General features: G+C 40.2%; 1 protein-coding gene across 1 annotated transcript in view; it reads left to right on the top strand.

Annotated features, from left to right (window-relative positions):
* Positions 1 to 13,929, top strand: part of LOC125225238 (lysine-specific demethylase 6A) — a 45,926-nt gene extending 31,997 nt beyond the window's left edge. Inside the window, exons 9-13 of the mRNA XM_048128846.1 lie at positions 655 to 714; positions 845 to 951; positions 4,607 to 4,614; positions 8,210 to 8,351; positions 10,787 to 13,929. Coding sequence (XP_047984803.1) covers positions 655 to 714; positions 845 to 951; positions 4,607 to 4,614; positions 8,210 to 8,351; positions 10,787 to 12,317 — 1,848 coding nt within the window. The 3' untranslated portion in view covers positions 12,318 to 13,929. The remainder of the gene's footprint in view (positions 1 to 654; positions 715 to 844; positions 952 to 4,606; positions 4,615 to 8,209; positions 8,352 to 10,786) is intronic.
* The last annotated feature ends 1,807 nt before the right edge of the window (positions 13,930 to 15,736 follow it).

The raw sequence follows: 15,736 nt of genomic DNA, 5'->3' as shown, positions 1-15,736 counted from the left end.
ACCAAAATCGTAATAAAAAATAGATAGGTATCTATTCCCAATATTTAATACATTTCTAGCATTAGGACAGCACAAATAGAGAAAAACTTGATTTTTGAAAATTGCACGTAAATTGTGACATACTTCAGCATCTAAATATCATTTGTCACTCTTCTAATACCAGTCGTGATTTAAATAAGTATTTGAATATCTATTATACTACCTGTTCATGCACAAGGGTACAATCCAAGGTCCACGAAATTAAAACCATTATAAGGCTATCCCGAGGGGTCGAAACCAGTTCTGCTGTGGGAACTCAAATTGATGCAAATCGGAAAACACACGCATCCTCTGATAACACTGTACAGTGATTATGCCCAAGGTTCTGACATTGAAGTACTATTGATCGCTTTTTATGTCGGCGTGATTCTAAATTGTTTGCATGCTTGTGGCATATGTATGTTATCATTATCAAGTTGTAATACAGAGCCGATTGAACAATTTTCATGAATGATTCTTTGTTTTAAATAAAAATGTATTTCTGTTTCTTCAATGACTTGAACGCATATTTGTTCGAGTAAAATTGAATTGTCGCTTGATAATCAGCCAAACAATTTAATTATATTCGACAGTGGGAAATATAACTTGCACTTAATTTTCCTTATTTTGTTACAGGCGTTGATGCAGCAGCTACTTTCCCAGTACCGACAATCTCAAGCAGCGCGGGCGCGAGCGGTTTGTACTAGATTTAAACCCTTTTCCCATTCCTATTCCATATTGGCGGCAGGTCAAAATGTTTCACTAATTTTTCCCCTGTTAGGCAAAATATTCAAAACAAAGATCTAATATGTTTTGTCGTTTGCAGGTGACGAAAAGTGAAGGCAACGCCAACGGCGGCGAGAATGCCGAGTCGCTCGCCGAAGACTTGTTGAAGAGGTTCTCCGATAATCCGCCTGAAATAAAAAGGAACCCGTGACAGGTAAAGTTCTTGTTAAACTTGTTTACTTGATAAATCATTGTATTTGTGACAGACGGACGGAGTCGCGCCATAAACCCTTAGGTAGTAGGTAGGTAGCATACCTCTTTTGTACCTTTTTGGTACGGAACTCTAAAAAAGTAACGTTAAGGCTGATGTACATGTGGCATGTAGGCTCACCGAATCGAATCGCAGTAATTCGCCTTCTATACATTTACTATGAATGGCGAATTCGACGCGTCGACGGGCACCGTTTCGTAGTAACTGTATTGTTGAAGGCGAATTCGATTCGGTAAGCCAAGTGGACGCCTGACTTTAAGGTCAAATGTGCGGAAACATTGTTCTATTTATTTACCGATTTAAAAGTAAACAAAACTAGTTGAGTAGATTATTCGGTCCATATATTGCTCTACCATAATTATACGTAAACATCTATACATATTATATTGTATTCGCAAAATAAATCGATTTGAGAAAAAAGTGATAGACTCATTCTAGATGTGTAATATTACTTCGACTGATTCGTAATACGTCTTTGATCTTATTCTAATCTCGTGTGGAACTACGACCAAGAAGTCGTAATTTCAAGTTCCAAGTTGGTCCAAGGCTCCAAGATATATATGATCAAAGACGATGTACTGTCAACAGTGACTAATGAAAATTAGGCGACGAAAATAAAGCCTGACCAGAAATGACTACGCGCGATGTTGCCGAATTTCATTAGAACTATTTTCTTCATACTATACTGAACTGTCACTCCATACATCAGAATAACAACGTCCTCCTGACAATAGTCATATATTTCTGGTCTGGCTTTAGAACTGTACGAATTTCAGAACTCGCAAAAAACGAATGGGACTATGCTGTATAGTTTTTTAAAGTTTTTAACTTAAGTAAAAGGGTGGTAGACCAGGTACGGACAAACTGAGAAAAGGTGTCGGTACTTCGGTAGGCTTAGTATGATTCCCTAAAATAACATTTCAATTCGTACATTAAATCAAAGACATATATAACTCCGTATAGACAGATAAAGTCTAAGAAAAAAACGTACCTCAGTACCTTACAGAAAAAGGTATGGTGGCCTAGATGGCATTACACCTTTGGGGTACGCTCAGCTAGATGGCGTTAATATTAATATTTGACATTTTAACACATATCAAGCTAAGCAGAAGAATATACTATATATATAGAAGCTAAGAATATGGGCCAAATTGTCAAAACTGAGGTTCAAAAGTTTTAAGTCTGTGTAGGGTTGCAAAAAAACGGTTTTTTTTCTGGCTTGAAAAAAAAAACATGAAAAAAAACCTTGAAAAAAAAACAGTTTTTTTTCTGGAGTATGTTTTTTTTCTAAAGTACGAAATCTCAAAATTTGCAAAGCAGTTAATACTTTTATACGGTTTTTTAGACTTAATGTCAACTATTAAACGAATTTAATCAAATAACTTTAATTTCTGGTCTTATAAAAGTAACATTTACGAAATCTGTAGTTGGTAGTTATCACTATTTACTGTTGGCAACACCACCGCCTCTCCACGCTGCACGCAGCATCGGGGATTCCCCAATAAACGTCTGTATACTGAATGTTAATCGAATTAAAATGTATGTTTTGTTATTGAAACAAGTTACAAGTCACGAAAACCGGCCAAGAGCGAGTCGGGCCACGCTCAGTATAGGGTTCCGTAGTTTTCCGTAATTTTCTCAAAAACTACTAAACCTATCAAGTTGAAAACAATTTTCCTAGAAAGTCTTTATAAAGTTCTACTTTTGTGATTTTTTTCATATTTTTTAAACATATGGTTCAAAAGTTAGAGGGGGGGGGGACGCACTTTTTTTTCCTTTAGGAGCGATTATTTCCGAAAATATTAATATTATCAAAAAACGATCTTAGTAAACCCTTATTCATTTTTAAATACCTATCTAACAATATATCACACGTTGGGGTCGAAATGAAAAAAAATATCAGCCCCCACTTTACATGTAGGGGGGGTACCCCAATAAAACATTTTTTTTTCATTTTTTATTTTTGCACTTTGTTGGCGTGATTGATATACATATTGGTACCAAATTTCAGCTTTCTAGTGCTAACGGTTACTGAGATTATCCGCGGACGGACGGACGGACGGACGGACAGACAGACATGGCGAAACTATAAGGGTTCCTAGTTGACTACGGAACCCTAAAAACCGGTATTGTCGAATTATTTGTTCATCTGAAAAAAAACCATATTTAGAAAAAAAACCTTGGTGCTCGGTTTTTTTTCATGTTTTTTTTTCATAATTCTGAAAAAAAAAACATTTGGTTTTTTTTCTATTTGCAACCCTAAGTCTGTGTCCATCTCTTGACACAGTGTATTATGCACTGTGATTACACATTTTACTTCGACAGTAACTCTATAATACTCGATCCTCTTTGATTAAGTCTATATGCATAATATAATAATGGTTTGACAAAATTCATATGACCATTAACTATCCACCAACCTTCATTATGAATCGACCTTCATAAGGTTGTCAATCATTCCTTTATAAATCAATTGTCAATATGGCATGTGACTGAAGACGTGTCACCGTCAAATGTGAAGTTATAATTATAGGCAAAGTATAATTTTAAGGATAAAAATGGTTAAGTACAAGAGATATAAGGATAAATTGCTAATGATGACCCGAGCAATGGACTCAGAAAAAAGTTAGTCGAATAAAACAATCCATATTATTTATTTGTGTCTTATGTTTACTTTGATTAATTTATAAGTGCGAGTTATACAGCTTCGACACGCAAGTAGCGAATGTAATGATTTCGAACAGTAGCAATTAAATCATTGTAGAAAACAAACCGGTACCTGTGCCGGTATAGTAATCGATATTTAATGTTATTATATTATGGTGTACTCTGACAATTCTAAATCTACCTATTGACTCAATCCCATGTTGAGACACGATTCGGAGCTACCCGAATATTTAACAATTCTATTCGCGGATTAGCAAAGTAATCTTCTAGTTTTTGATTAATGCTCATAATATACTATTGTCTTCGATTAGCGCGATAGTTACGCATGAAATAAAACTATGGGAACGTCGGGATGTATTATTCACTAGCTATAGCCCGCGGCTTCGTTCGCGTTAGAAAGAGACAAAAGTAGCCTATGTCACTCACCATCCCTTCAACTATCTCCACTTTAAATCACGTCAATTCGTCGCTCCATTCTGCCGTGAAAGACGGACAAACAAACACGCACACTTTCACATTTATAATATTAGTATGGATTCTATTCGCGGATTAGCAAAGTAATCTTCTAGTTTTTGATTAATGCTAATAATATACTATTGTCTCCGATTAGCGAGATAGTTACGCATGAAATAAAACTATGGGAACTAAATCACGCAATATAGTCCGTCAATTCATTTCACGCAATATAATCCGTTTCCATAGTTTTATTTAAATCTCTAGAATAGCTAGTTCCTGTTCCTTTACTTTCGCTGTAAAGCTCCATAAAGATATTAAAGAAACTCGTGCTCACTCGCACACACTCGTAACCAAATATGTAAGAGCAAGACGGATTACAACTAGGGGCATATTAGTCAGAACAATTTGGGCTGTTCTTTCTCTTTTATCTCACGTGAGGGCCTCTTACAAGGCACTTAGACTCAGCAGGGCAATTAGTGCAAATACGCCACTTGCTCGCACCCCAATCGTCAGCCGAGTGTATGATGGAACGCTATTATTTCATACTACGTACCGAAACGTTCTTAAACGTTTGATACGGTGCATTTTTATTTGAACTTTTATCTATTTAAAGATTGGAGTATGTTATTGTTTTTTTTACCGCCTAATGGTAGTACGTGATTACCGCAGCCTTTGCACACCCTCAACACCAGCAGGGTAGTAGGTGCGTTACCGTTGCCGACTATTTAATGGGAGTACAGTATAGTATGAATTTTTTGAAACGAACGTTTCTAAACAAAGGTATTGTTCCTTTTGTGTTGAGTGGGAGCTTCTGTATTTGCACGCGCTAAGACAACAAGAAGCAACTGTATCCTGATAATTGTAAGGTTCAAATCTGTGCAGTAGCAAATTTGAGATAGATTATTTTGGAAATGTGAAGCGATAGACCACACCGCTATAGGTGCGAAAATACAGCGCTTCTAATACTTTGATACTTGATGGTGTAACATATAGTTATAATAATCATCGGTAATATGTCAGTCTGTATAATAAAAATAACACGTTTAAATAGCGAAACTGCCAGATTAAAAGGTTGATAAGCACCTGGCACCTTAAGGTGTCATCGCAAAGTGACAATAAACACTGATAAGGTTTTTCAATCTGACCGCCATTGTTATGTTTTGTTATAAATACGGTTTACGGTTTGTTTAGTTATTTATGTTATTTTATGTATCAAGACTTGTACCTAATATTTATGTAATTACTATTTATATATTGCTATATACAATTGTTGATTGTTAACAAAATCATTAATAAAAAATAACAGTGATAATATACGTGTTTCATTACTTACAGCACCACCACCAAGTATCAAAGTATTAGAAGCGCTGTATTTTCGCACTTATAGCGGTGTGGTCTATCGCTTCACATTTCCAAAATAATCTATCTCAAATTTGCTGCTGCACAGATTTGAACCTTACAATTATCAGGATACAGTTGCTTCTTGTTGTCTTAGCGCGTGCAAATACAGAAGCTCCCGCTCAACACAAAAGGAACAAACAATACCTTTGTTTAGAAACGTTCGTTTCAAAAAATTCATACTATACCACACCTCGGACACTGGCGATCAAATATATGAAAGAGGCGCGTTCCTAGCACACATTCTAAGCTCGTGTAGATGATCGCGTAACATGCTTGTACGAGTGACATATACAGGTCGATTGTTCGCGTTTTTGACAGGTGGTAACTGTGAGGTAACCGAGAGGGGGTGGGCGGCACTTTCAGCGGGGAGCGGGAGTGGCCATACTGTAAGATAGTACTCTTTATTATACTGTACTGTCAGTCAGTCGGCTGTTCTAATAGGCTAGTTTCCTACTAGTCAAATCAGCTTCTTTTACGAACTGTCAAAATGATTTGCTAGTATGGAATGACTATGAAATACTGAGGAGTGACGTCACGGTCAATTGATTTACTTTATATCTATCTCTTTGACTTATTAAATAGAAATTATGTTTAAAAATAACTACTGTCCATATTTTTCTTCTAATTATGTGGTGCTTTATTTTGTGCACTTTACACTTAAACCCTATTTACATTCACTTAAAATACTTATTTCTTATATTTCAAAATGCCTTCCGATTCATTACATTTCAGTCAACAATAAGTAACTATTCTCTGCATATCGTCACTACTTTGAAAAAATCTCGTATCTCATGCTTCTCCTCAAAGTTAAAACGCAGTAAGTCTATATGCATTCCATACATACTTACTACAATTTTATTTTCATGGACAGACGAAGATACAAGTTTTTTTCAGAGTAGTGACGATATGCGAGTTTGTCAAGGTCAAAAATGTAATTTACTTATTTTCTACACGTTCAATGCCTGATTAGAATCTGTGACGTTAGCTGGTGCCATCAGTTAGCGAAGGGCGTTAGGGCGTTTGACGAAGGCACGATTATTGTTTGTGTGAATTTGACGCAGTGTCGTATAACTATTGATGTATGCCTTGACATACCTGTCTGCGTAATCAAGGGTTGTACTTACACTATTATTTTTAGTTACTAGTTTATACAACACAGATATATGCCTATATACTTTGTCAATGAGAAAAAAGGTGAAATTAAAAACCTGAATTTATGAAAATTTACCAATGGCAAGACAACCGGACCTCTCATCACGCCTCCTTGTTCTACTTTACTGACAAAAGTGTATCTATCCAAATATGTAGGAATTCGGCGAAAATTTGACTCATATTGACCGACTCGCACAGTAAGTTTGAAGTCTTGTGTTGTGGCTACTCAGACAACGATATAATAATATAAAAACACATAAATGCATAGAAAACACCCAGGAACAAATATCTGCGTTCATCACACAAATAAATGCTCGTACCAGTCGTACCGGTATTCGAACCCAGGACTAGATAGGCTTAGCAGACAGAGCCACTAGCAATTACGTCACACTGGTCGTCAAAACTCAAAATTACGTTATTAGGGTTCCGTACCAAAAAGTGTGACTTATAGTGCTACTCTGTTTGTCACATTGCAAAATATCTCGAGAACTACCTATGCTACCGATTAGATTGTTTTACTATTGCAATGCCATCTGTGTTGCCCTTCATATTTTTTTTTTATAAGGTACATAAAACAGACAGTAATCGAAATAACAAAAGAGATACAGGTTAGAAATGGTTAAGAACTAGATTATATGTACACAACATGACTATGAGTTATACTTAATATAATTTATAGCATGTTAATTAAATTAAATTAAAATTAAAATTTATTTATTTCAAGTAACACAACTCATAATTTACAATAAAATATAAAAATACACAGACACAACACACATACTAAAAAGTCAAGCAGCTGTGATTGACACACTGATAGGATAACCCTTATCTATAGTTATTCCTCACTGTGTCAACCACAGGTGCATGAAGCCCACATTTTTATATGAGAATAATAAAGAAATATATTAACTAATCTTTTTATTTGATGAATGGTCTGGCCTAGCGCGTAGTGACCCTGCCTGCTACGCCGCGGTCCCGGGTTCGACTCCCGGTGAGGGCATTTATTTGTGTGATGAGCACAGATATTTGTTCCTGAGTCATGGATGTTTTCTATGTATATAAGTATTTGTATATTATACCTGTGCCTGTGTGGTGACGGGTTAAGAATTTCACCACCCCGTTTCTTCCCGTGGGTGTCGTAGAAGGCGATTATGGGATATGGGTTAAATTGTGGCGTAGGCGAGAGGCTGGCAACCTGTCACTGCAATGTCACAGTTTCGTTTTCTTTCAACCCCTTATTTGCCAAGAGTGGCACTGAAGCTTTAGTAGTTTCATGTGTTCTGCCTACCCCTTTATGGGATACAGGCGTGATTGTATGTATGTATATTATATATATATCGTTGTCTGAGTACCTGCAACACAAGCCTTCTTGAGCTTACCGTGGGAGAATCTGTGTAAGAATGTCCTGTAATTTATTTTTAACAAGCAGAAACGTCTGCTAACGATTCTAAACATTTTTATATTAAAGGAAAAAATGGAAAAATTTACAAATGTCCTATAATATTTATTTATTTCCAGAATGTCCGCCCCCCAGTAGCAGCGAGGTCGTGCTGGGCGGCCGGCAGCCCGTGGTGAAGCTCGAGCCGCTGAAGGCCGAGCCGCTCAAGCCTGTCTCATTCCACATCGGCATGAGCGCCAAACAGATCCTCGACGCTTGCAAGTGAGTTACTTACTACATACTTCTGTGTATATGGCACTGGTCCCACCGCGAGCTAGTAAACTATGAGCTATCGGCTATAAAAACGAACAAAAGATAAGCACTCCCCCGTAAATAAAAGAGACACGGCGATGTTTATAGTTACTCGCCCAGCGGTGAGCTATCAATGTCGCCGTGTCTCTTTTATTTGAACGGGAGTGATTATCTTTTGTTCGTTTTTATAGCCGATAGCTCATAGCTTACTAGCTCGCGGTGGGACCAGTGCCTAAGACCGTTTTCATATTATCCGACCCGATATCTGATGTAGGAAGGGTCAGAGGCAAAAATCAAATGGTGCCTTTGATATACAAAATATCGGTCTTACTTTCGGTATCGGATCGGATAATGTGAAAACGCACAAAAGCTCACCGAATGTACACTCCAGGCGACATCTCACTATAAAAATTTGGACAAAATTGACTTTCGCTCTCTATAAGTACAATAAAATTTTGAAAAACCCCCGACTGCGACCTAGTAGACCGATTTTCATGAAACATGGCTAAGAACACTCCCGACTAACTCAGCTTTCAGACAAAAAGAACTAAATCGGTTCATCCGTTCGGGAGCTACGATGCCACAGACAGACACACACACACAGACAGACAGACAGACAGACAGACGGACGGACAGACGGACGAAACGAAGAAAGAGACAACGCTCTACGAAGTAAAAGTGCCCCTGTGGTCTATTTGCTAAATTATTTTGATTTTATTTTTGAAGACGAAATACCGATGTGCAATAATTATCGCCGGGTACTGTAAGGTCCTTTGCATTTGTGTTAGTTGTAAATATTGAGTCTTGTAAAGTTTTTTTCTTTGTATTAAACGAAATGGTGCCTCGAGTGTTCATTTTGGTTCTCTGTACTATGCGGACCAAACGACCAGAGAAATATAAAAAAGAACGCTGATACTTCTGGTAATACTTTCTGTAACTAGCTTTCCATATGGTAAAAAATATAACACGGGAAAATATTGCATATTGATGACATGAGATTTAACGAAATAACTTACTCGTATTATTCCTAATTTTTCCTCCGAAATATAAAGTTCTGTGGTCGATTCGTCCGCATTTAGGCGTAGCCAAAGTTGCTTGTAAAAGTATTGATTAGAAATTAATCGTACTTTGCGGAACGTGACATTTGCTTGGTTATGTTATGAAATATCTTTACCGTACCTATTTTTAGTCTGACAAAAAAAGAGTAGATATTAAAAAGTGGCAACATCGTAGTGTTGTCTCCTTTAAAATCATTATATCTGAGAAAACAGGACGGCACTACGATGTTGCCACGTTTTAATTTCTACTTTTTTTAGCCAGACTGTACTATTTTCAAAATTAGTATTAATTTCATTGGCAAAGAAAAAAGCCCGTTTGAGTAGAATTATCCTTTCTCTCATTTTCCGCTAATTGCATATATCTAACTTCCGTGTAATACGAACGATTTTGAACAAAATGCTTTTAGAAGTAGTTTTGCAATCCTGTATTTTAAAGCGAATGAGAAGTAATTATTTCCTTCCGAATAATACACTCGTAATACTCGTATCATAAATTCTGATGCTGTACGGTCGTCAAATTTCTCAATCGCTTATGTCAACCTTACCCTTGTGCACAAAATAAAAGTTTTGTGCCAAAACAGGAACAGAAGGCAGCCACTACGGGCGCGCGCTAGCGCCGCGCATGCGAGCTCCGGACGCAAGTAAACGGCCGGGCCCGGGCGCCTATTATATTCTCACCGTAGCTTTGTATCCGCGGCGCCCGACATCTCGGCACAACGTGCTTTGACCTTTAATGTTGTCAAATTTTTATTAGGAATTATTGAAGGTAGAAATGATAGGCGACGGAAAAAATAAACAGATGTTTTGTAATACCTATAATAATGAGTGTCTCTGAATGGAATGATTTATTTACATGCAAATTATTGGGTTTACATTAATAGGTGTTAGGTACAATATTTTATATTCGAATCTCCAAGATTCTACCTATACAGGTGTACATGCACTGTATATTGGCTTGGCTCGCTACTAATAGTAATAGAGATTCACTATATTACACAAAACTTACATATAAAGAGACTTATTATAAAATGTTACAATATGAGGCTATACAATTATACATCAAAATTATTAACAAATTAGGGATAAATATGTCATAGGAATTACAAAACAAAAAAAAGAATAGCTCTTGAACTTTTGAATCAGTGGTAGAATTTGAAATTTGAGAAATCAATGTATGGGTTTCGCAGTAAAATATTTCGGTATCTGCGATTGTATAACATAGTTCGGTCGACGTTAGAATTGTATCGAGGTGACAGCCGCCACGGGTACTAATTTACTGTGATAATAGGCCGCTCGGTCTCGGCGCAAGTCCCGGAGCAGAGGGAGTAATGTTGTTATGTTTCGCAGACACGACGCCGGCAGCCCCGCGGCGTGGTCGGTGCTGGGCGGGGGACTCGGGCCGCCCGAGCCGCCCTCCGTGCCGCCGCCGCGGCTCAGCGCCGAGCAGCTCGAGCCGCCCGCGCCCTTCGTGTACGTGGAGTCCAAGCGCGACGCCTTCAGCCCGCAGCTGCAGGACTTCTGCCTCAAGCACCCCATCGCCGTCGTGCGCGGCCTCACCGCCGCGCTCAAGCTCGACCTCGGCCTCTTCTCCACCAAGACGCTCGTCGAGGCCTGGCCCGACCACGCCGTCGAGGTGCGCACGCAGCTCATGCAGTCCGCCGACGAGAACTGGGACCCGACCGGCCGCCGCCGCGTGTGGGCGTGCGCCTCGCACCGCTCGCACACCACCGTGCGCAAGTACGCGCAGTACCAGGCCGGCTCCTTCCAGGAGTCGCTGCGCGAGGAGCGCGAGCGCGGCGGCGCGCCCGCGCCCGCGCACGGCGCGCTCTCCGACTCGGACGGCCGCGAGTCCGGCCCGGCCAAGCGTCGCCGCCAGGCGCGCATGCTGCGCTTCGGCACCAACGTCGACCTCTCCGACGAGCGCAAGTGGCGCGCGCAGCTCACCGAGCTGCAGAAGCTGCCCGCCTTCGCGCGCGTCGCCTCCGCCGCCAACATGCTCTCGCACGTCGGCCACGTCATCCTCGGCATGAACACGGTGCAGCTCTACATGAAGGTGCCCGGCTCGCGCACGCCCGGCCACCAGGAGAACAACAACTTCTGCTCGATCAACATCAACATCGGCCCCGGCGACTGCGAGTGGTTCGGCGTGCCGGACGCGTACTGGGGCGGCGTGCGCGAGCTGTGCGAGCGGCACCAGCTCTCCTACCTGCACGGCTCGTGGTGGCCCGACCCGGCCGAGCTGCGCGCGCACGGCGTGCCCGTGTACCGCTTCACGCAGCGGCCCGGCGACCTCGTGTGGGTGAACGCGGGCTGCGTGCACTGGGTGCAGGCCACCGGCTGGTGCAACAACATCGCGTGGAACGTCGGCCCGCTCACCGCGCGCCAGTACGGCCTCGCGCTCGAGCGCTACGAGTGGAACAAGGTGCAGAACTTCAAGTCGATCGTGCCGATGGTGCACCTCACGTGGAACCTGGCGCGCAACATCCGCGTGTCGGACCCGCGGCTGCACAAGGCGATGCGCACGTGCCTCATGCAGACGCTGCGCGCGGCGCTGGGCACGCTGGCGGCCGTGCGCGCGCGCGGCGTGGCGGTGCGCTTCCACGGGCGCGCGCGCGGCGAGGCGTCGCACTACTGCGGCGTGTGCGAGCGCGAGGTGTGGCACGCGCTGCTGGTGCGCGAGCACGAGCGCCGCCACGTGGTGCACTGCCTGGCGTGCGCGCGCAAGGCGGAGCCGCAGCTGACGGGCTTCCTGTGCCTGGAGGAGCACCACGTGGAGGAGCTGGTGCAGGTGTACGACGCGTTCACGCTGCACCGGCCGACGCCGGCGCCGGGCGCGCAGCACGCGCCGGCTCCGGCGCTGGCGGCGGTGCCGGACTGAGCCGGCGTCGTCCGGCGCCGGGTTCCGTTTAGTTAGGCGGCGTCGCCGCGCCTGTATTTATTTCGTGTGCGAGTGTATGGTAGTTCGGTCCGGTCCGCTTTCGTCGTTTCGTGGACGTGTTCCGATGCTAGTGTTGCGCGTGTTAGAGACCGTAAGTTTCTTCGTTCGCCGGCCCTCGTTATGTGACCCCGGGTTAGTCGGGTCGTTTTATTATTATCTGAGACCATTTAAATTTAAAACACCATGTAAATGTTCACGATCTATTTTTACTACGCCGTGTGAGTATAGAGTTGTTGACGCGACTATTTTTGGTGATATAAATGTAATTTTGTAAAAGATGAAATTTTTACAAGCTCCTCGATCACTTTTGTAATTGTGAGAGATATAATAGTCCGAAGTCAATTTGAGGGTATCGTGAGTTAGCGGATTAGGTTAGGGTCTTACAGTTGTACTCTGACGTACGTAGCGTAGCGAGGCGCGCCTCGGGCTCAGGTGTTCACCGATATAAATGTGTTATTTTTGTATAGAGGCATATTTATTTATTTTACTGTGACTTAGTTTGATTTTCTAGTACATCTCTTAGCGAATAGTAGTGTAAGCGATCGCACCGAGTGGGGCCCTGCGTTTTAGCAGGGCCCGTTGAATAGTGCTGCAATGTCCCAAAGAATGTTATACTCGTGTAGGCAAGAGGGTGTCGAAATCCTGATGAATCGCATTTCTATGTTAAGTGCCTGAATCCTGTAATATTGGGAACTGACAGTTTTCCTCTTATTGGCATTATTTAATGAATTATTTGTTTAGAAAATTGACATGACTGTGTTCTTTGATTCGAATTGGACTGTTTAAATTAGTGGTAATGAAATTGATTCCTCGGATTGATGTATAGTAGGGTGGTTAGTGGAGTAAGCTCAGCGTTGGCAGCGGGGCGGCGCTCGCTGGTTGTTGTTCTCTTGGAGTTTATTCGTGTTGAGTGTCGACGGAGTGGTGTGACAGTCTACGTTTTGACAAGTTATAAGTACCGCTTGTGGCTGTAATGAAAAGGGTTACAAGTCTCGCGCAGCTCAGATCAAAAAGGACGTAAGTGAACGGAATTTATGTCCTTTTTGATATGCGCTTCGCCAGTTATTTTTCATTACAGCCATTTTGCTACTTGTTACATTATTAATTTATTACATTATTTATTGGAGCGTTTTATGATGATTCAGAATTTGTCTATCTAACAACTATCAAACAGAAATATCATTATAATGTTAACACTCTGTAAAGCTGAACTCAGCTTAGAAGAAATTAGACTAATTAAAAAGTCACCTCCTATCATCAATGGGGTGTAGTTTTGTTATAGTACTTTAATGGATGCCTTCAGTATACGCCGTATACGGCCATTTACGTATATGTTATCAATTAAAAAGAAACGCTGAAAGAACGACTAATTCGCACTTTTAACTTCTCAAAACGTAAACGGGTCTTCAGAGCGTCGCCCCGCCCGCGAGTCGGGTGTCGGTGGATGTATGGCCGATATTTATAATTAATTATAAGAAAACATCACTGCCATGTATGACCTTACTGTATATACTATAATATTAAATTTTTAATAAACAAATAATGTACCGAATTTCTTTCGTTTTTCTTTCCTTTTTTAGAAATAAGCACCAGGATTTTGGATGCGAGAATTTTTACACAAGCCAAGAAATGAGTATAACCTGTAAGAAGACGTATTATGGAAACTAAGCACATTCGTAGCTCAATTCCTGAGGTCGAAAGAAACTTTCCAAAAAACTTTTGTGAAGATTGAAACTCCATTTCATAAATTTAAACTACCTATTATTTCTCCGTTTAATTAAATAATAAAAGTTTCCGCAACTTGCACATCAGTAAACTCAATACTTATTACATAAATACACGAAAAATATTCTTGCACCCAAAATCCCAAAAATGAAATCTGGATCCAATCCCAGGACATCTTCCAAGCATAGTAATACCTTCCATACATAATTTCAAGTGTATCGATCGACCCATCTTATGCGGCATCTAAAGACATGTACTACTACTGGATATTATACCTCAAACTGTTTCCGTTTACGAAAAAAATTAAAAAAAAGAAATTTTGTTTTTTATTTTTTTCTTTAAAACCGCGTATCCGATTGACTTGTTATTTGGATATTTTATAGATGTATTAGGGATACATCAATTAAAAAAAATTAACTTCCTGACTTTTTGATAAGTACATTTTTTTTTAAATTTATGTTTTAAATATTTTTTTTTTACCACATACGAGTTAGCGACACCTACTATATTTTCATATAATAATCGCCATTTTATACTCTATTACATATATTTTTATCAAAAATATTAGTTTGGATCAACAATGTCAAAATAAGTTATTTATATATTACTAGTATTACCCTTTAGTACGTTGCTCCTGGAAAGTGATGTATGAAAATTTAGGCATAATTAATGGAAGTTTTTTTTTTAATTGGGATATGTAGATTATAGGCCGAAGTTATTTTTCATCAACCCTCCCCACCCCTCCCCCTCTGCGTCACCCCTCTACCCTCCCTTAAAGAGCCGAAAATGAGATTTTTCTCGATTTCTGACAAAACCGATGAAGATACAGAAAAAGCGTGTAGGAATGAAGTAATTATTAATGAATTTACTACAAATCTCTCATAAACACTTTAGTGCTAACACTTATAGTTTTCGCGCAATCCGTCACGAAAGTTGCTCCTTTCTGCAATTTTCTTTAAAGAATATTAAAGTGTTCTCCCAAAGTGCTTACGAAATTTGTTTGATACGACTAAAATATTGTAAACTCATGACTATAATAAAATTAAGGGGATAAATCACTACCATGGATGGGACTTGAACTCACGGCTTCCGGATAGAAACTCGAGGGCTCTACCAACTGAGCCACTACAAGCTCATCCCCAGTTTCTAGCGAATCTTTCAGCTTTCTACTATATGAATCAATGGTACCCCTAGCGTCATTTATCTATCAGTTTATTTATTTTTATTTATTTTATTTATTAGGAGAACAAACAGAGTTAAATGTACATACTTTTGTATAAAAACTAAATTATATGGTAAACATGCATTTACTTCCACATCAGTTCTCACCGAGACATACATTGTGGCAAGTAACAAAATAGTAAACATTATGTGACATACAGCATAATATAGGTATATAACTATACACATAAAGAAAAGGAAAAAGCTAGGGCTTAGGGAATAACATTAATGACTTAAGTAAAAACTTATCTAACTATAGTTATTTCAGGTAATTTTAAGTAAATGAGAACAAACAAAAAACTAACAAAAGTAGTCTGATCATCCTTATCATTCCTCTGGGATTATTTGAAGGATTCGCTTTTTGTACTGAATCTTGGTCATATCTATCAATCTAGAGGCCGTGAGTTCAAGTC

Source organism: Leguminivora glycinivorella, chromosome 4 (assembly GCF_023078275.1).
Source record: "Leguminivora glycinivorella isolate SPB_JAAS2020 chromosome 4, LegGlyc_1.1, whole genome shotgun sequence".
Taxonomy (NCBI): domain Eukaryota; kingdom Metazoa; phylum Arthropoda; class Insecta; order Lepidoptera; family Tortricidae; genus Leguminivora; species Leguminivora glycinivorella.
The sequence above is the reverse complement of the archived record's forward strand: the minus strand, read 5'-3'. Positions and strand labels throughout refer to the sequence as shown.